At 47.6% G+C, this 13159-nt stretch overlaps 1 protein-coding gene across 5 annotated transcripts in view; it reads right to left on the minus strand.

Moving 5' to 3' along the window:
* Positions 1-13159, minus strand: part of CACNA1B (calcium voltage-gated channel subunit alpha1 B) — a 308320-nt gene that overhangs the window by 54093 nt on the left and 241068 nt on the right. For all 5 annotated transcript variants that reach the window (XR_007907763.1, XM_051807855.1, XM_051807859.1 and 2 more), the window contains 7 exons: positions 8308-8404; positions 5963-6123; positions 4718-4855; positions 3655-3856; positions 1875-2039; positions 704-814; positions 453-536 (listed from right to left, as the gene is read on the minus strand). Coding sequence is in view for 4 of the 5 variants with exons in the window: in XM_051807855.1 (XP_051663815.1) it covers positions 453-536; positions 704-814; positions 1875-2039; positions 3655-3856; positions 4718-4855; positions 5963-6123; positions 8308-8404 (958 nt within the window). In the remaining variant the exon portion in view is untranslated. The remainder of the gene's footprint in view (positions 1-452; positions 537-703; positions 815-1874; positions 2040-3654; positions 3857-4717; positions 4856-5962; positions 6124-8307; positions 8405-13159) is intronic.

Raw genomic sequence — 13159 nt, forward strand, 5'->3', positions numbered from 1 at the left:
CTCCATTCCCATCACTTCTCACCCTCCCCCTGCCCACGGCCGGGCAGGAGCCCCAGGGGACACGAGGGGAGGTGTGTGTGCCCTGCAGAGCACCTCACACCATAACACAGCAGAGCCCTTTTGGGCTTTCCCCTCTATTAAATTCAACAGGATTTTTCCATTAATAGGCAAAAAATGGCCCGGGGACAGATTTGCTGAACGAGAAAGAGCTGCTTCCTGGCAGAGGCAGCGGCACTGTCGTTCTCATCAGAGCCTTTCACAAGAGCCTTTGGGGCAGGCAGCTGTGCTCAGCTCCCTGGAAAGAGCAGAGCTGATGGAAAAACAGGCTGCCAGGTCACCCAAGGACATCCCAAATCCCAGAGGCAGCTCCAGGGACTCAGGCTGGTAGGGAGAAGGTGCAATGTCTTTGACAGGGCCCAGCTTTGTTTATGAACGGAGCGAACGGGACTTACCGCGATCTCGGTTACTAAAATATCAGTAATACTTCCCAACACTGTGACAAAATCAAAGACATTCCAGGCATCTCGGAAATAATTCTGCCAAATGAAAACACAAGGGGAGGGATAGAGGGATCCAGGGGTTATTTTCTTCCCTTTTTTTGGTTTTTTTTTTCTTGCTTGTTTTTAAATGCGCGTCACGAAATACGAGCGGAGCGTTCCGTGGAGAGGGGAAGCAGGGGAAGGTGAGGGAGGAAGGCACATACCAGCACACCAAAGGCAATGATCTTCAGCACACATTCCATTGAAAACATGGATGTAAACACAATATTCAGGCATTTCAGCATTTCTTCATATGCTTCTGGAGCATCATAGAACTAAAGCAGGACGGAAGAAAAGCTGTTACCACAAGATCATGTACAGAATAAATCCTTTCCCAGCTGACTTGCCCGACTGCAAAACTCTTGCTTGTTTTAGTGTTGGATTTTGAGCTCACTTCTAGTAAGATTTGGGGTTACAAAAAGTTATTTATGTCCCTCCAGAAGGACACTCCTCCCTACATACTGTCCCAGCTGGAGATATCCCCAACACTGGAGCTGCTGGTGGACATCCCCCTGTAAGCACAACATGGGCCAGGAGGGAGGAAGAGCATTTTCAAAACCAGAGGACAAGTGCAGCACTGTGGGTCATTCCAGAGGACCCTAAGAATAAGGTGAGCCCATGACTGTGAAGATACTCTAAGATAGGCAAGGGAGAGGAGGGGACATCATCCACAATGTGCCTCCACCCACATCTCCCTCCTGAGCACTGGGGATCACATCCCAGAGTTCTGAGGCTGTTGCAAAATTGAGCCATTTCATAGAATAACAATGGTTTGGGTTGGAAGGGACCTTAAAGTCCATCTCAGTCTGCCCCCTGCCATGGACAGGGACACCTCCCACTAGCCCAGGTTGCTCCAAGCCCTGTCCAACCTGGCCTTGGACACTTCCAGGGATGGGGCAGCCACAGCTTCTTGGGGAATTCCATCTCAACCCCTCCTCACCTTCAAAGGGAAGAGTTTCTTCCCAATATCCCATCTAAATCTCTTCTCTTTCAGTTGGAATTTCCTTGGCACGACTGGATTTTGAGCAAGACGTGGCCCTGCTCTGCAGCAGGAAGCCCAGGCTGAGCTGGAGCTCAGGACCTGCAGAGCCCAGTTCCCACCCCACTGGAGGGGCTACGAGCCAAACCAACACCGTGCAGGGGAACATTCCCAGGATCCCATCACAGCTGAACCACCTCCCTTGGGAGACCAAAGGAATCCCACCAGGAATCTGAGGAGCGGTGGTTGCTCCTGATGATCCCCCCCAGCTCCCAGGTCAAGATTCCAAATCCTCTCCCTCCAACACCACAGTCAGCCCCCAAACCCTGCCCAGGATTCAGTAAGATCCCACTGACCTTCATCATGAGGACGATGGTGTTGAGGGCGATCATGACCATGATAAAATACTCGAAGGGAGGGGACACCACGAATTTCCACATCTTGTACTGGAAGGATTGCTTGTTCTGGGGCATGTACCGGGTCAGGGGCTTGGCACTTATGGCAAAGTCTATGCAGGCCCTCTACAAAACAGAAGTGGGGTGAAAAATGATGGAAAAAGGGCTGGGAGTTTCCATCCCTCGGGATATGGTTGGGAGAGCGAGCAGAGAATTCAGAGGGGGGTATTTCTAAGTGACTGTTTCTGTAAAATCCAGCACAGAATCCCCAAATCATGATAAATGTTGCTGGAATATTAAACCCCCAAAACCCCTGCAGTCCTAGGAGACCACCTTCCATCAGAGCCCAGCTCCTGGTAGGTCCCAGTCCCTTCCCTAAGTGGTTTTAAATCCACGGGTTCACTTCAGAAAACACTGAATTCCTCCTGATGGGTAACTGTAGAAACAAGGGGATGTTATCTAAAGTGAAGATGTTATCTGTGGGTTTAAAAAGTTATTGTGAAACTCAGGTATGTTTTGACACTTGCACAGCTCAGAACATTTCATGAAATGTAGACTGAGCCCAATCAATGAATTAACCACCAAATAGCTCTGGGTGATCTCTCACAAACCCCCTTTGTTGGTTATTTCTGTTCACGTTATTAGGAATATAAAACTGCATTAAAAATTGGTTTCTACCCACAGCAAGTTTTGATTCTAGAGGATTTTCTCTTAATTTTCCCATTTTCAAAGCCTTATATCACTGCAAAAATACTTTCTGGTCAGTTGAAAAATAACATGGGTGAAGCATCCCTAAATATTCTGCTTTATTTTGGACTTTTTGGTCACATGGACAAACAAGGAACTAATTAATAATTGAATAAAAAAATCATCTCTTTTCATCAAAAATCAGGGTCCAGTTTCAAAATCCATGAAAAGAGATGGTTCTTTGCACAACAGGTCGTTGAGGCTGTGGGACCCCAGACAAAGGATGTTGCAGATGCTGAAAATCTGCTTGGGTTCAAAAGGAAACTGGATACATCCAAGGAAGATACACAGATGCCACTAACTAAATTAAAAACATGTCCAACTCAGGACATTTCCTGAGCTGAAAATGATGGTATTTGCTGGAGATTTCAAGAAAAGCCTCACAGGGTCTTGCCTTGGTCTTACACTCTTCTCAAGGCACCTACTTTTGGGGGAAATCATCTCAGCCAGGCCCAAAGCCAACCTGGGGAGAGGAGCTTTCTCTGGGGAGCCAAAACAGTTGTAGTTTGGTTTCTAAAAGGCCACAGATTTGTCTCCTTTCACACCCACATTCTTGAGCAAGCATGGAAGGCAGGACTGGTTTGGGTTGGAAGGGACCTTAAAGCTCACCCAGTCCCACTCCCTGCCATGGGCAGGGACACCTTCCACTAGCCCAGGTTGCTCCAAGCCCCATCCAGCCTGGCCTTGGACACTTCCAGGGATCCAGGGGCAGCCACAGCTCCTCTGGGCAACCTGTGCCAGTGCAGGTCCATGTTCTCTTTGCAGCAGAGGTGTGGCCCAAGGGGACACCTGACAGTGGTCACTTGGGGGCTTTCCCTGGCTTTGTTTCTGGGCAAAATCTGACAGGCAGTTGTGTGTTTGGTCTCCACAGCACAAACCCTCAGATAACCACTGCTCTCCACCCCCCCATGGCACAAGAAGGAGGAAGGAGGGGGCTCCCACTGCTGCTCTGAGCCCCCCGGGTGCCAACTGTGCGTTCCGAAGACGGGGGTACCTCGTTTTTCTCGAGGCTGCACTCTGACATCACTTTATCTCCTTGCTCTTGGAAGGTGATGATGATTAAAGCCACAAAGATGTTCACAAAGAAAAAAGGGAAGACAACAAAATACACCACGTAAAAGATGGACATTTCCATCCTGTAGCCAGGGCTGGGACCCTGCTCCTCGTAGGTGGCGTCCACCGAGTGCTTCAACACGCTGCAATCAAGGGCAGAGAGAGGAGAAAAGTCACCAAAAATCACTGTGAAGCACCTCAAAGTCACTCACTGGCCTTCACTCAACATGGAGGGTTTGTCCACATATGCTCAGGTCAAACCTCTTCCCAACTATATGGCTGGGAAGGAGTTTTCCTTGAGGATATTTTTGTAGGAAACCCTTCCTGGTGTCACCATTCTGCAGAATGATGATTTGCTAAGTACAGATCCACTGATCCCCCCTGGCCAAGGGCAGAGGATCCAGGGGGATCTGCCTTCCCTTCTCTGGTCAACAGGGGTGAAGGAAGAGTGGGCAAAGAGAGGTATTGATGATGTCTGAGGAAGGGAACACAGTGAGGGACTGGAAAAGGGAGACTGGTGCTGGTTTATTCTTTATTTCCACAGAATATGCTGAGTTGGAAGGGACCCACAGGGATATTTTATGAAATAGTTGAACGTGGAGGACAGGGAAACCCTGATCACTCCACGTGTCCCAGCAGCAAAGTGTGCCAAAATAAAGTCACATGCTGAGCAGTAAATATCATTTGGGGGCTGTCATACTCTCAGCACAGGTCACAATAGTTTTTCCCCCTCATTTTCTTACATTTCCATGAGCAGCTTTACACCTGAGAAAGGTGGGCAAGTCCAAAAGCCTGAAGCAAGCACTGAAAACTGCCTGAGAGTCAGGAGAACAGCGAGAAAAACACAGATTCACCCAATGCTGATTCACCCAGTGACCACACAAAGGAAAGAAAAGCTTAGCTGAGAAAAGCCTCTTCTCATTTCCCATTTCCAAGCCCCTCAGAGCTGTGGGAAGGTGCCTTCACCTCCCCAGTCCCTGCCCCAGCCAGCCCCGGGTACTCACGTGGGCCACCCTTCCCCCGTGGACACGGTGAAGAGCGTGAGCAGAGCCCAGAGCACGTTGTCATAGTGGAACTCGTATTTTTTCCATTCCCTGGGCTGGGCCTCCACCTCATTCTTTTCATAATCGAGGTACTGACCCCTAAGAAAAAGAGAGATTCAGAGCAAATGAGGGAATTAAACCAAACCAGCCGTTTCTTGGGAGTCACTGAGGAGCATCGAGAAGCCCCAGTGGCACAGGGATTATAGACAAAGAGGCAGCCCCCCTAAGCTTGGGACAGAACTCAAGGCCAATTTCTGAGCCATTTTCAGCCACAGGAACTGGATCTGAGGTCTCAAAATAAAAGAAATTGTAATCAGGGCAATCATTCATTAGGCAAAGCCAGCAATTAACAGCTGGTCCCCAAATCGTGTGACCCCACAGAAAACTTGATGGGGAAAGGGCTCTGGTTCCTATTTCAGGGTTGGAACTAAACCCTAAAGGGGTCTTGTTTTAGGGGCCAAGGGACCTGGCATCTGGAGAGCTCCCCTCCAACCTACGCTTCTGTGTAATTTCACTTTCTTTCTATAATATATTTATATCATTCCAAATATATTTACATCATTCCAAGGAAGTGACAGCCCCCGTGACTGCCAGGATCCCACCAGGGACATGCCCTGCATGCACAAGGCAGCAGGAGAGGGATGGGCAGAGCTGGATGGTGCTGAGGATGTGCTTTGGGTGCCAAGAAAAAAGGCAAATGAGGAAGATGCACACTGAGGTAACACACCTTGAGCCTGCTGGAAGGGCAAGACATGACAGGGCTTTTAAGATGTTCAATCCCTTTTCTCACTAATTAGGAGCTCTTTGACTTCCTAAGCTTCTGATTATTTAGTCATTATGTTTTTCCAGTTCCTAGGAGTTCTAAGGATCGAGGCAACAGGCGGAAAGAGGAGTCACACTGTCAAAAACCCTCCAACCCCTCAAACCCCCTGGATTTAAAAACCACCCCTAGACCTCCCTGGGAAGGAAGGTGACTCCCCTGCATCCTTAAGCATTTGGGGAAGCATTTGCTGGATCAGAGCCAGGAATGACACAGCTATTAAAGAAGGAAAAGGAGAATTCACCTCTAGGGTAACTGTGCTGGTGTTGCTCTCACTTAGAGGAGACTCTTCGTGCTCAGCAGCTGATTCAGCTCTGGGACAACCTGGGGAGCTGCTGCTGGAGGAGGAAAGTTGCTGCCCACCCTGGCCCTGCCCCCAGCTGTACCTGCAGTCCTTCTCCAGCTCCTTGGACTCGTCAGTGCAGTAGAAGAATCTGCCCTTGAAGAGCTGCACGGCAATGACGGCAAAAATGAACATGAAGAGCATGTAAACGATGAGGATGTTGAGGACGTTCTTCAGGGAGTTCACCACACAGTCAAAGACAGCCTGGGAGGGAGGAGAACCAGGTCAAGGGCTTGGGAGAGAGGAAAAGTGCATCCAGCAGCTTGGCATCCATCTGAGCACACTTCATACACTCGTGGAACCACTGGCTTAGGTTGGAAGGGACCTTAAAGATCACCCAGTGCCACCCCCTGCCATGGGCAGGGACACCTTCCACTAGCCCAGGTGGCTCCAAACCCAACTTGGCCTTGAACTCTTCCAGGGATGGGGCAGCCACAGCTTCTCTGGGAATTCTATCACAGGGAAGAATTCCTTCCCAATATCCAACCTAAGTCTCATCACCCAACCCACAACCCAGGGGTGGGTTCATGGAACTTGCCCACCAAGGGTTTGACCAAACAATAACTCCAGCTTCCTTTAGCTCCTGCTTTCTTGGCAAGTTTGGCTGTGCCACTGAATTTTCTGGGCTTGCCCAGAAAATTTATAAAGACAATCACAGTTTGTTGAGATCAGTATTTGTCCTAAACAAACATTCCCATGGCCAATTATGAAATGAAAATTGTACTTGTGTTTATTTTACTCACGTACTGGATAAGTAAAAACTAACTGAATAACAAGGAAAATATACCAGATACAAACCAAATGCTTTAAATAATATTTTTCTAAAGGACTGTCTCTCAAAATTAAGTGTGACTAACCCAGTCAGCACATGTCACTTCTGAACTCCCTGCAAAGAACTCAAACACATCTATTACTTGGTTATTAGTCCCTGCTGCACTGTTACAAGTAACCTGCAGTTTGATTTTAGTAAGAGAAGTTGGTCCTAATCATAGAAATGGAGTGGTCTTAGTGCCCAAGCTCAGGGTTTGTACAATACTGCTCCTGCTTCTAGGAATGGAAGGGAATAATTCCCAAAGTTACACTCCTGAAGCAACTCAGAAACCCTGAATTAAAACACTGGGAATATCTCTGATCAGCCCATTGATCCTGCTGATTGTTTCTCACAAGACCACATCCAGTAAAAAAAAAGAATTGAAATAATTTTGAATAATTTAATCCTAGAATTGTTTAGGTTGGAGAAGGTCTCTTAAGATCATCGAGCTTCAGCCCCTTGATGTCTTCACAGTGAGAGGCCCAAAATGGACCTGAGTTCACTTAAAAAAACAGATAAACACAACTTCTGCTTCACATAAAGATTTCTGAGTATTTCTTTTGAAATTAGAAAACCACCCTGTTTGAAAATCAGACAGAAATCAACAAAAATCAAGTGTTCAGTGTCCTGCTGGAGGACTGAGCTACTGCTGACTATTTTGGTTTTTACCTCAGAGCTTTGCATTTTAAATTTCTAACCAAATGAAGACCTTTTTCTGCATTGTCCAACATGAATGTTCCTTATCTTTTCAGAGACATTTAGTATGCATAAAATCAGAATTATTTCAACCTGAATAGTGGGCAAGGATAAAAGCAAACCTATAGAACAGCTGACCCTCATTGTGATGTGAAATCAGGAACAGTCAGACAAAAGCACCCACTGCTCTTCCCCCACCTCTCACAGAATATTCAGCAGGTATTCAAGAGTTCCCAAACCTCAGAAATTATTGAATTTTGTTAACTCCTTCCTTTCTCTGCTTCCAGGGAGTGGCTGTACCTCAAAGGGTTGGTGAAATGGCGTTGAATGAGTAACCACGGGTCACTACATTTATTTTAATTTGTAGCTTAGTGTTGTAGAGGTGAAAAGGTACAGCTCTAAACCCCTGCACTATGGATTATTTACCAGAAAGATGAACAGATTAAAACTCCTCACAGAGCAATGACATTTCTCTTTTGACAGCCCGTGGAAAATCTTGCAATATTCACGTTAAACTCTCCAGGGAAAGCCAAACATTCCAACTCCCATTTTCTCCTGTATCATTTCTAAGAGCATCCCACTTGTGAGCTGTAAATTAATTTACTTGAGGGTGGGGGGTTTTTTTTATTTCTTTTCTTTTTTTAGGAGTTTTATTTTCACGTGGGTCCACAGCAGTTCATAACATGGCCCACGATGTTTGCAACAGAAACAAAGTGTTTGACATTTGCTAAACATCTGCACAGCTATTTTTACCCATCTGGCAAAGGGATTAATTGCAACAAAATCAAAGGAGCAGAAATAACTTGGGTTGGGTCCATAGGCTTCTACTCAGATCACTCACAAAGCTCCAGAGAAGGAAAAATTGGGGGTTGTTTTCTAACCTTTAGCTTTGGCAGCCTCTTGATGGTTTTCAGAGGCCTGAGGACCCGCAGGACTCGCAGGGACTTGATGGTGTTGATGTCCTTGCCTTTGGTTCCTCTGCAAGGGAGAAAAGGCACAAGAACGACAATAATTTGGTCCTCAGGTCACCAACCCGGGTATTTGTAGGTTCCCAGTGTGGTTTTGGTGGTGGAACTGCTTTGCTTTGGGCTGTTTGTTACAGGTTTGGGGTCCGTCCTCACCGTGGCCGCAGACGAGCCCCACCTGAGCCGTGTCCTGGGCAGGACGTGGGCCTGGCACTGCTCCCCACTGGAGCCTCCTCTCCCTTCCCAGCTACTCACCGAGCATCCCCCAGGATCTGGGGCCCTTCCTGCCCCGACTCCACACCCAGGCAACAGTTCCTGCTCCAGCCCCAGGAGAAGGGACAAAGTCACACTCGGATCTCCTTCCTCCCGAGGGAGTGAGGCAGGAGGAGGTCTCTCCGTGCACTTCTCCAGCAGGAACATTGTGCCTGGACAAGCAGTGACCAGAGGGAACAGGAGCCTTCCAGGTGAGGGACAGAGCCTCGTCCTTGAGTGTCTCTTGGAAGACATGCTACCAAACCCATGCAGGAACATGTAATATTGCAGCATATTACATGCCTGGAGCAGCGCTGGGGCAGCTTCCCACTTAGGCATGCAAGGGGCTGTAAGTCACAGCCTGGGTTTGGGTTTGGTTAAAACTGAGTGCAAGGCTTGAGAAGGTTCCCCTTGTTAACATCAAGAGGTTTTTTAGGGGAAGGACAGAGTTCCTTTCCTCGTGCACTTCCGAAAATAAATAAATAAGAAAAGACACAGTGACACCTTCTTCCAACCCAACAGCAAAACAATGACATTCCCCTTCGGTTCATATGAAGTGAAAAATGGGATGAAAGTCTGTCACAGGGTTTTATTCATGAGTGTGGGTTTGGGTCTGAGACTGTACTGAGGTAACACAGGTGTGAATGAGGAACACGTGGAGCAGATGCTGGAACACCTATTCTATGCTCTCCCAGTTGGCTCCTTCTCCAAGAGGAAGGAAATAAAGGTACAAGTGACCCCAGAGACCCACAGGAGGTTTGTGCAGGGCCTGCAGAGCTTCCCCCACCCTCTGGCCCCCAGCCCTCCACACTGTGCTCAGGGAGAAGCACTCAGAGTGCAGGAAACCACCCCATTTCGTGGCTGACTGACCTTGCTCAGCCCTGCAAAGTGTCTTTTTGCAATCAATGCACTGCCAGAAGGCTTAGAACTCACTGCTGACACTGGAACTCAATCCTAGACTGGACTGGAATCTACAACCCATCTCATCTCTCTCTTCTCTTCAATAACCAGGCCCTGCAGTTGTCCTGGAACACAATAAGATACAGGAATGTTTGGAGGGCTCTGGGTTGTATCCCAGTGATATCTACACAGAACACAAATTGCCTTTCCAAAGGATTTAATATAGGGGGAGAGGGTGAACAGGATGGAGAGGTGCCATCTCTCCCTCTCTCATCTTTCAGGGCTGCTTTAGGGCCATTCTGATCCATCCCAGGTGGATCCTGACTGCTGGCACGGCTGTAAATCCAGGTGATGGAGCTGATACTCAGGACTGATTTAATGCCACAAAATATCCGTTAGATATTTAAAAGAAATAGTATTTGATTCTCATTAGAAACCCTTTAATCTGTTCTAGATGAAGCAGGCACTGCCAACAGAGCTTTTCCTGGCTTTCTTGTCAGGTTTTGGCACAGCTGAAGGTCTGGCCCATGCTTGGCTTGGTATATCTGCTTTCAACTCCCCCAACTCCCAGCCAGTACCATCCCTGCTGTGGTCACTGTGTCACCACAGCTCACCTGGAGCTCACCTGCTCCAAGGGGGCTTTGTCTGAGCCCTGGCTGCAAAATCATTTGTTCATCCTCTCAAGGAGGGCATTCAGTGGCAGGAGGGAAGTAGAAAGGGAAATGGGTTGTAGGGAAGGAGATCCCAAAGGAGATCCCACCTGGCCTGGCCAGCCTGTTCCCAGGGCTGATCTCCCCCCATCCCCTTGGCTGCCCCTGCTGCTCCCTCCACCCTCTCCCCTCTGGAAGGCCAAGCAAATCCCTTACACTGCTCCACATTTCCCAGGATTTCCCTCCCTGAGGGAGGTGGGAGCTGAGGAAAGCAGAGAAGAGTGCAAGTGAGACAGTTAAAGGCCCTGTTGGGGTAGGAGGAGAGAAAAAAAGAGGTGGGATGCTCAGCCCAGAACTCTACTCATTCTCCATCACTGGTGGCCACGTTTCTGGTTTGCAGATTAACACACAGCCCCAAAAAACAAACCTCAGCACTGCTCTCCTGGGCTCAGCCAGAACTCCAGAAACTCCATGTGCTGTCTGCCAGTGCTCCCAGTTCCAGGAGACCTGGACACCTGCCCCACCTAATTAACAACTGCACTAATTAGGCCTCATGGAAGGCGAAGTTCCAGACCAGAACTCGGCTCTGGTCTCACAGGGTTGGCCCCACTCCTGAAGGAACAACTCCCATGGACTCAACATTTGGAGGGAGGTCAAAATATTTGTAGGGAGGTCAAACAGACCTTCTGGGGGCTCATGGCTCCATGGGGCAGAGCAAATCCTTGCTCCTGCTTTTCCCTGGCCCGGGGGGGGGTGTGTGGATGAGCACCCCGAGAGCTGGGAGGTGAAGGGCAGCCAGCTCCAGTCACACCCAATTCCTTCTGCCTCAGAGGAGGACACTCAGAAGGGCTGATTTCTCTTTCTCCATTCAGGCACTTAAGCAAATAAAGAGTGTGAGCCAATTAAATGTTAATGGGATTTCTGCTCTGAGCCATACAGAGAATCCTGAAAAACATCCTTATTTCTTGTCGCAGGAAGGTTCCTGCTCCAGGACAAAGCTTTTCCAATGTCCTGGTGCTCTGAACTGGAGGGATGCAAATTGCTTTTTAAATTAAAGGACACCCTGCAACTCTTTCAGCCTCTCAAATAAAAACCCTCGGGGTTGTTTTTGGTGTTTTTAAGAAGCCCCTCTACCAATATTGGGTTTTTTTTTTTCACTGCTTTAATACAAAGCCAGATGTCCAACAAAACAAAAGGTCCAGATGGAAGCAGGATTCAGTCAAAAGGTGTATCCAAGCACACATTTGACCTGAATATTCCTCACAACAAAAATAAATTGCTGTGGAAGGGTAAGATCTCAGCTGACTGCAGAAGAACAACTACAAAATTCAGAAGAGCTGAATTTGGAAGAAGAGCTGTAGAGGGTCACAGGATAAAGGCAGACAGCAAACAGCAGCCTAGAGACTTAAAAAATAATAATAACAATAAAAGAATTCCATGAATAAAAAAAACTGCATTAGATCAATTTTAGTTGCATTAGGCCAGTTCTGGGTGTTGTTTTTTTTCCTGTGGCAGTTTGCTGCTCGTTTACTTAAAACATTAAAAACATTTTAAAAGAGCTTCGCGAAGTCTTTTTTTTTTTTTCCCCTTCAATAAATCAAAAGAGCCTTTAAAAAATTGACGAGCCCTTTCAAATGGAAGCTCCCTGTTTCTGTTGCTGCTGCCAGCAGCTCTGATTTCACACCACATGGGCTTCTCAGAATCGTGGCATCAAAAATTCAGGGCAGGGCGGAGCCGCCGCCGCCTGCGAGTGCCCCAAAGCCCCAAGGCAGAGGGTGAATTCCTCCACTGAGGAGGAAAGGAGGTCACACCACTCTGCCATAAACACAAAGCCTCCCTTTTCCTGCCTCTAAACTCTCTGCTTTCCTAGAGGGAAGAAAGAATGGAGCACCTGATTCCCTGGATCACATCAAAGACCTTCCTTTGCGTCCTCCACTGGGGAGGAGCCCATCCAGCTCCTGCCCTGCTGGGATGGAGGTGGGAGATGACACAGCTCTGGCCCCAAAAGCAGGCAGCAAAACTACCATTAAATAGGACTTTTTGACCCCCTTCCTTTGGAAGTTGCCCCTTCCAGCCTCTCATAAAACTCTCCACGCTCTGTTCTTTTATCAAAGGCTCCTCAGAGCCGGGTGGCACCGCCCAGGCTGCACTGAGTTGGTCCTGAAGCTTCCAGTACTGCTGTTTGCAGGTGAAATCCTCCAAAAGAGAACAAACCTGCTCCTTTACACCTAATTATTAAGATTTCCAGGAATTGCAACTCGCCCATCACTGAGTCACCCCCTCAAACCCTTCTGGCACAGATATACCTGCGTGTGCTTTGGTCAAGACTCCCTGATCTGCTTGGCTTTCTGCCTCTGCCTAAAGAAAACCGGGATGAATGAGGATTGTTAAGGGAGATTTCACTGGATAATGGGTAAGAAAGGGACGGGGGAGTTGATGCAATGGGTGGAACATGAGTTGTTTCCACAGTGGTGACTGTTGGACAGGCGAAACAGTGCAGCAAGAGACAGGAATAACATATTACCCCATGAAACTCCTAGAGAGAGATTCCAGCCAGGAGAAGACAAAGAAAGAGCAGAGTCAATGACAAACAGCAACATCAGAGCCCCCCCTGCACACAGAGATCCCCCAGGCCCTGGCCCACACCCCCAAATAAAGGAGCCCCAACCCTTCCACTCGGGAGCAAAGAAACCTCCAAAGGTCCTGTCCAAATGGGTGGTTGGGGCATGTTCATGTCCACAAAAAGAAAGGGATTTCTCCTTGAAATGCATTGCTGAATGGCTACATTTAATTAATTCTTTATCATCAGCATCAGTGGTGTTGTTTCTAGCATCTCTCTTTCTAAAATTTATTTTAATTTTTTTTAAAATTTATTTCCTTTAAAATATTTTCATTATTTTTTTAAAAAAAATTATTTCCTTTAAAATATTTCAATTCTTTTTAAAAAAAATTTATTTCTTTTAAAA

The sequence above is a fragment of the Manacus candei genome, unplaced genomic scaffold, assembly GCF_025592945.1.
Source record: "Manacus candei isolate 608988 ecotype Guabito, Panama unplaced genomic scaffold, ASM2559294v1 h1tg000071l, whole genome shotgun sequence".
Taxonomy (NCBI): Eukaryota; Metazoa; Chordata; class Aves; order Passeriformes; family Pipridae; genus Manacus; species Manacus candei.